The 8016-nt window shown below is 45.0% G+C and overlaps 1 protein-coding gene across 1 annotated transcript in view; it reads left to right on the forward strand.

Annotated features, from left to right (window-relative positions):
- Positions 1 to 6342: 6342 nt before the first annotated feature.
- SAP30L (SAP30 like) overlaps positions 6343 to 8016 on the forward strand; it is a 12462-nt gene continuing 10788 nt past the window's right edge. Inside the window, exon 1 of the mRNA XM_026858506.1 lies at positions 6343 to 6375. Coding sequence (XP_026714307.1) covers positions 6343 to 6375 — 33 coding nt within the window. The remainder of the gene's footprint in view (positions 6376 to 8016) is intronic.

Here is an 8016-nt window from a genome sequence, read left to right on the forward strand (position 1 = left end):
TGCAGCCAGCTCTGGGAGTGAAAGGCTGAAACACTCGGGGGAAGGATAAGGGGCACCCTTCTGGCACTCCTGATTAGCATGGTTTGTGGATTTTCCCTCCTTGGAGGGGCAGGGAAACTGCTCTGGGGTGTCTTTCTCATGTGAAGGCAAGGAGATTTTTGCATAGAGTCACGAAACAAGCAGGCTGGCTCCTTCTGCAGAGCTCCAGAAGTAAGAAGCCCTTTCTGATGTTGCCAACTGTAGGGTCATTGTCCATGTTTCAGATGTCTTTGAGGCCAGGTAGAGCTGTAGAGCTGTGTCTGTCCACTGGGAGCAAACCAGGACACAACTATTTGCCTCTCAGGCTCTCAAGTCTAGTGAGTTGACTGTGAGGCTCAAAATCATTTCCACCTCTCTCATCCTCACAGCTGAGGCCATGTCTGACCTCTCCTGCCAACTCACCTTGTGCGTGCAGTCAGTCACAAAGCAAGGGACCACAGGCACTGCATTACACTGGGACCCGGCTTGCCAAATGTGGTGTCTAACCTTCTGTCAGTGAAGAAAGAAGAAAGCTCTAGGCTTTCCTTGTGACAGTTTTGCAGCAGTATTGCTATGGAAGTGAGACCAGCGTCAGAATTGACATCTTATGTTCTCAGTAACTACAATATGTCTGTCACTAGGATCCCTTTTCATTTCTGTGGGAGACAGAGCCACCTTCCAGTGCTTTGTGTCTGACTGTTGCTTTCCTTAAGTTATTAATGCTCTCATTAGTCTAGTAGTGCTGACTGTGGATCACTAGATGGCCTGACTAGATGTCTTTATGAATGTTTTAATACCTGTGGAACAAGAAGCTGTTTGTCTATGAACAGTGCTAGGTTTTTTTATCATTGGAACACAATCAGCAAATTATATAAATGGACTGTAGGTCATTCTGCTTGCAGCTTGCAACTTTGTGTGTCTTAGAAGCTAATCCTCTCATTAGAAAACTGTTTCTAAAATGCATGGCTTGCTTTGTACTTGGACTCACCTTGTGAAGAGAATCCTGGCTGCTTGGCTTGCTGGACGCTTGCTTCAGAGAGAACTGCAGTAATGAACAGGTCTTTTACCACTTAGTGATCTTAATTTGGAGAGAAAGGACAGCTCTTAGCAGTTTGCACCAAAAGATTAGATAATTGTTGAGGCAATTCCTGTTTGACAGCTGACCACCAGTACACGGAAACTGGAGCTTTAGTGTGAGTGGTCCTACTGGGTCCTTCTCGGTATGGTTGATCTGATCTGTTTTCTGAAGGTTTGGGATCCGAGTGTGATAAGCACCTCACAGATTCTGTACACTCCTGACTGGCTCGCTGGGCAATTGAGCTATTAATTTATTTACGTCAATTATACTTTTCAATACCCTAGAGGCTTTGCTGACTAATGAGAAGACTTAATGTAGCCAACCATACACTGATTGAGAAAGAGAAGCTGTATTTCATCATCTACATCTTTAATTGAGCCTTTGCTGGGCAATCTGGTTAATTATTCCAATTACTTTTGGTTATTTGTAAGCAAAATTGCTAAAGCATGAATACATAAGCAATTCTTCACATCTGCATGCAAGTCAGGACAGGAGACTAAATATCAGTAATGCAAAATAAATGTTTTCCTATTTTTTCCCCAAAAGTACTCCAACACCCCTCTCTCCATGGCTGCATAAATTCTGCTGCTTTTAAGTATCAGAATCCCAGATAACAGGGGGATCCCTGGATGCGTGTTATGTTGCATAATAATACTTTGATTTGCTCTTGAAGCTGTTGATTTATACTGGTGCTAATCTCTAAGGCCTACAGAGTAATAGGTTTGGGGCTCTTATGTGTGCAAGGTGTCTTTTTTTCTGCCTGAGAAATTAACTTTCTCTTCCACACCATAATAGAAGAACATGTGAGCCTTACCGAAAGGGGAATACAGCATCATTAAAATAAAGATGTGCCTTTTTAAATGTAAATGTACAGCAAATGCTGAAACTTGAACATTTCCTAGTGCCTTGCTGGACAAGAGAGAAGAGGGGAAGGGGCTGGGAGATAAGGATGTAAGAGAAAGCTTGACTCGTGTAGTGTTTATGTGTGTCTTTTGAAATGTCTGACTTTAAGTGCAAAATCTGTGTGAATGACGGTAGTTCAGAAGCTCCTGGGTTTCCTCTGTTAAATCCGTGTCATCAATGACTCGGGTGGGGCGGGGGTTGTCACTCCTGATAGGAAGACTTGGAAAGGATGGCAGCTTCCTCTTGGTACTCTGTAACAACTAAAGCTAGCCCAGAGGATGTCTTCCTTCACCTCATGGTGAAGGCTCATGCATTCCACCAGCATGCAAGATCCTGCATTTTATTTTCTAAGTATCCAAATCAGAAATCACAAATAGTCCCAAAGGCATATAAAATCTGTAGCAGGAGTGTCTTTCAGAAAGTTGATGCCTTCCATCACTGGGAAAGTTTTAAAGGGTTTGTTCAAATCTAATACAGAAGTAGCAAGAAAGCAATTTGTCAGCTTGACTTTCGTCATGGTTTGTTTTACAGTAGTCTGTGCACAGGGCTTCACTTTTCTTTACTGGAGAGTTCCAGTCAGCAACTTTTCCTCCTCCCTGCCGCACTGAGACATCAATGTACTGAAAGTCAAAACAGGCACCACAGCAACTGGTATTGCAAAATTGCCACTGTAGGATGGTTATAGTAGCTATGCTGGCTTACATCACCGAGGGGAGAGGAGAGAGATCTCCTGAAAGTCATACTGGGCAATCACGTAACTGCGGGGTAAAAAGGGAAGAAGCTTTTATTTTAAATTGTCTTTCAAGATAGGGACACTTCAGTGGTTTTGACTGGAGAGAACAGACTGCCTCTAGCAGTCAGCCTATCACACTTTCAGTCAAAAGAGCCCTGGTAAAGTGATGTCTGAAACAGTCTGGCTGTGCTAGTGCAAGGGGTTGAGGAGTACCTTGCATCCCACAACCACTCCCAACCGCTGTGGTTCATGTTCCTGCTCACCTACTGTATTTAACCACTTGCAGCAAAGGAGCCTGGTGGTGCCTAAGTCCGTCCTTCTCTGACAAGCAGCAATCTGGGTTTCCATTTTAACAATCTTGTAGCATGAAAAGCTTCTTAAATAGTTAGCAAACTTGCCAAAGTCATGAGTTGCTTTAAATTCATGTCAGAGGCTGTGGGGGTGGGATGAAAGAGTTTTTCACAGGATATATAGCAAAAGGGGAGCTGGACTGGGAGTCAGGAGCACTGGGTCCTGCTCCCAGTGTACCACGGGCCTATTGATCTTAAGGAGAGTGTGGGCTGCAATTTCCCAACCTGTGTAAGATTTAGCTTTAAGTGCTTTATTTGCTCACCTAATGACTGTTGAGTCCATATTTTAAAACTCACCTGGTTCGAGTGGAGAGGAGAGATGCAGTGGGTGGAGAATGGGAAAGCTGAGATCTGAAATTTCCATCAGCATTCAACACACAGTTGTCAATTCATTTCATATTCCTCATTAACCTGTCAGACTGATTTATTCACATTATAAATTTAAAGTGTAACTGAAATAAACTCACCTCCTGCTCTGATTGCCTCTTTGTAGTGTCACGCTTTAACTTGGAGATCTGTGTATGAAACTAGGCAATGATAGATTATGGAAATCCTAATAAAAATCCTGTCTGGTTTTTGACTCTGCCTCTGCTAGCTGAGTATGCTCATTTATTCACTGCATTTGAGCTTTCTTGATGCTTCTGTATGACCCAAAAGGCTTCAATGATTCCAGCAGATGTGAGGGATTTGGGAGTTTTATATAGTCACTGGATCTATACGGTCTTAAATCCACTAGTTCAACTCTAGGAAAAAAAGTCCTAATCCCGATTAGTGAGCAAGCAAATGCGAACTTCAACCACAAAACAAGATAAAAACTGATCAAGTAATAGACTAAAATGTTAGCCTTTATGATAACTATAACAAATAGCTTTAGCCTCTAGGGTGGAGAAGGGAATTGGTTTCAAAATGCATTCTCCAGGATCTTGGTGATAAGGTCTGAGTTTGTTCCTTGTACTGCATGCATTTTATCTGTAAAACTGGATGGTGCCTCTTGAATCAGTGTATATTTATTTTGTGCGTATTAGGACCAACAGCCTAATATCTGGGGGTGGTAAAGGACTTGTAGCACTTTAATGTAGTAGCTTTCATAGATTGGGAATCATTCATAGAATGCCTAGTGTTTTTAAAGTTGAATGGACTTCCTTTTATAATATATTTAAAATAAATTTTTAATGTGTTTTCTGAAAACTGTGTACGCAGAAATGACTGTCCCTGCTCCAGCAATTGACTTCCCTTCTCTCTCCTTATGAGAATAAGCTCAGATACCCTGCTCTAGTGTTTTCCCCAGCACAGGCTTCCCACCATGTCACACGCTGCTCCTCCAGCCCCTCGGGAAACATCCTTCTCAGCTGCCCTTTGCATCAGGTATAAATTGCAAGGTTTGCTGCATTGATACACAAGTAGCCAACGAGCTCACGCCTGAGCATGTGCTGGGCTACAGAGCTGCCCGTGGGCATCTCTGTGTCTGCCTGTCATAGCTGCTCCCAGCCAAACTGATGGGAACAACCCATTGTGCCCCAAAACTCCAGCCTGTCAGGAGGACCCTGCAGCACCTCAGCTTAGTCAAAGTTAACAAAGAGCAGAAACCACGAGGGGAGGAGACACATGAGGAGAAATGTCAGGAGATGTGGACAGAGCTGTAGGAGAGGTGAGGGAGACATGTTTGTGTAAGGAGGCTCCGTCCCCAAGGGTGCAGTCTGGAGGGGCTGTGGATGATGTGCCAAGGTAGGACACCTCTGAGGGGTCGTGTCCATGGACAGTCCATGTTGGTAGGGCACACTGGGAAGGACAGAGGAGTGAAAAAGTGAAAAACCCAGGAGTGAAGACAAAGAGTTACAGATCTGACCCTGAGCTGCTGCTTCACCCGTCACCTCACTGAATGGGGAGAAGCAGCAAAGGGGAGGCAGCACTAGGAGCTGTGAGGACAGGTGTTTGGGTGAAATTTAGCCAAAGGAAGGAGGAGGAAAGGTGTTTACTTCAGTGTGTTTTCTTTTTTTCTCAATACCCAAATCGGTGATTAGAAGTTTGGGTTCATTGATAATGAAGTGAGTAAAAATTCAGCAGGTTGATACTGTTGCAGATGACGCAGTGCTTGGAGCATCATCTACTGCAGCGACTGCCTCACTGTCAAACTACCGCTGGTTTTCCGCAGCGAGGAGCTTCTGAGTGCAGCCGGCTGCTACTCCGTGGGTGAGTAGTGCAGAAGAGGGGCTGGGGTGGGACTCGCAGACACTCCCGTCCCCCTGGCCAGAGGCTGCCGTGCTGTCATGCCTGGATGGTGACCCTTTAAAGGCAGCCCTCCTCGGCAGGGGCCTTGCTCTCATCTCAGTCTGGCAGCTGTGGCCCTAGAGCCAGCCACCATGCCTGGGACACTTCCCCCCTCAGCCGGCCGTCAGACACGTGTCAACGCATCATAAAAAGCTGTTCTCAAAGGCAGTTTGTGTGTTTACTGCTGAGGTACACAGCCACAAGAATAAAATGTCCGTACATCCTGTCTGAACTACCTTCCCTTGCAGTTTGGGGGAGCTCAGCAATGAGCTTAGGGCAGGATGAAGCTGTTGCTCTCTTTTCAAGTCTGCCTTGAGAGCAACCATCCTGCACCTTGGTTTTCAGGGAAGGGTTTTTAACAGCTCGCTGCCCTTTTTGTGTTCCAGTCTGCAGGTAGAACAGTCTTTCAGCCCAAGACAAGGTAAGTTTATAGGTGTTGCTCATGGCCCTATCCCATGTTCCTGTTAGGACCCTCAGCACTTCCTACTGTCATGACTTCATTTCTTTTGTGGTTTTCCCAACACTCCTTTTTACTTAACTCCATGGGGTGAAAAACAGCAAAATAAACAGAGGGGAGACGTGATAGCATGTGGGAAAATCTGCACGTGTGAAGGAAAGGAAAAGCTCGGCTCTTTCTTGGGGGACCAGCACGTCACTGCAAGTCATGCTCTAATGGAAGACAGTGCTGCGATTCTTGGCCACGGGAACGTTTCCCAGGGAGAGTATGTGCCAAAAGCTGTGACAGTTTAAGCATTTTAGCAGGTTCAATATGTGCCACCCTAGAAAAATACTGAGGAGAGTGGGAGTCTGAGGGAAGGTGCTAGGGCATAGTCTCCATTGGCCCCCAAGGTACAGAAAATGGAATCTTACTGGAAGTATAAACAAATAAAACAGGCTTCTTCCCAGGACCTTTTTGGCAGCACAAACCTTTTGGAGAGCAGCATTTCTGTCCCAAGAACCCCAAATGGCTCTATTAAAACAGTAAGTTCCAGATGACGGCTACCTTGCAGACTTATCTTCAGAAGGTAGTGCTGCTCCGGTTAAGATTTAAAGGCCTGTGCAGGTTCCCCTAATTTGATTAGAGGGCTGGCTTGGATGGGCAGGCTATTACAGCTTTAGAGACACTAAAGCTGCCTGGGTGCTGATGGGTTTATGAAACATTGTTTCTCACTTCATTGCAGCTCCCACAAAGAATTATTAGATCAGCTTAGTGATAGATACCTAATAAAGAATGTCTCTATGAGGCAGTTTATCTCACAGCAAGGTAGTTCCGGACTAGCAGACTGTGAAATCTTGAGGTTCCCATGAGGATAAATACACTGAAATAAACTGCAATTATACAAACACCTCCACGCACTTCTTTTTTTTTTGAGAGAGACTGAAAAAAGGTGTCATTGTGTTAGCCTGAGCCGGAGGTACTTAGCACTGAATTAGCAAACAGACAGTGACAAAAACAGGTTGGGTTTTTTTCCTCTTAGGAATTGCAAAACAACTTAAAATCTTTATATTTGCATGGGATGAGATGAAATACTATCTGATGGTACGTACCAGCCCGTTCTGGTGCTGATAGTGCCTGTTTCTCCAGCCACTCCCAGCTTCCTGCAGAAGAGTCCAGGGGGCAACCTGCTGAATCTCCTCACAGGGACAGGAGGACGTCCTGCCTGTGATGATTGTTCCCTTTTATTTACTTGCTTGCTGCTATTATCTGTCTCTACAGTCTGTGTTTTCAGCTTCCCGAATGTCAGGATAGTCCTGCAAGATTTCCTCAGCCTGCCATTTGATTTTTATTTGTAATGTGAAGATAAAACCTAGAAATCTTGCTATCAGGAGCTCTGAGATCGCTGTCAGCCTTCTGGTGTTTTCCCTTTCCCAAAACCAAGGGAATATGTGTGGTTTTTGCCAGAAGGGTATTACTTCAGGCAGACAGATCCCAGGCGATTTGGACAGGAGCTTTTTTAAGCCGTGGTGTCTTGGTTTTTTTAAATTTTTTTGCTAACTCTGTTGGTCTGCAGGTGAAGTCGTTTGTTTCCCCCACCTTGCCGCTGGAGTGGCCGGCTCCTGGGAGCGGTGTCCCGGAGGGCGCACCGTGGTTCTCCACCAGTCACACGAACAAACAGAAATTAGTAATTGCCTGAGGGCACCAGCAATAAAAACGAAGGCAAGAGGCAGAACTGCCGAGGAGGAGTATTAAGCCTGCTCTCCAGATTTATTCTGAGACATGTTTGGTATTGCAAGGACTGACTGGGAAATACATATTTTAGCATTTCTCAGTCGTCTTGTGGGGAGCAGGCAGAACAGGCTGCAAGACGCCCGTGTCAGTGTTACTGTGGAGGGGGCTGATCTCATGACCAAGGGCTTTGAGCAGGCTCTTTCTTGCAAAGCTATTCCGTGTGTGTGTAATTCAGCACAGTTCATCCCGTGCTAACGCACATTGTTCCACGTGAGGGATTTCAGACTTTGAAGTAATTTTAGTCTATAGAACCTTTTTTCTGTTTGTGCAGAAAGTCTTTTCTTCAGGAAGATGAAATCCTTTTCCATTTACAGCTGCTCGTGCACCTTGGATAATAGCATATGCTGCCTGGTATTACAGAGGTCATAGTATTTCCAGAAGTAATATCTTTTCTTCACAGATCAGTAAGAATTTCTTTCCTCCCCGCCCCCCCCCC

This window comes from Athene cunicularia, assembly GCF_003259725.1.
Source record: "Athene cunicularia isolate RWA chromosome 13 unlocalized genomic scaffold, athCun1 chr13_part1, whole genome shotgun sequence".
In the NCBI taxonomy this organism is placed as follows: domain Eukaryota; kingdom Metazoa; phylum Chordata; class Aves; order Strigiformes; family Strigidae; genus Athene; species Athene cunicularia.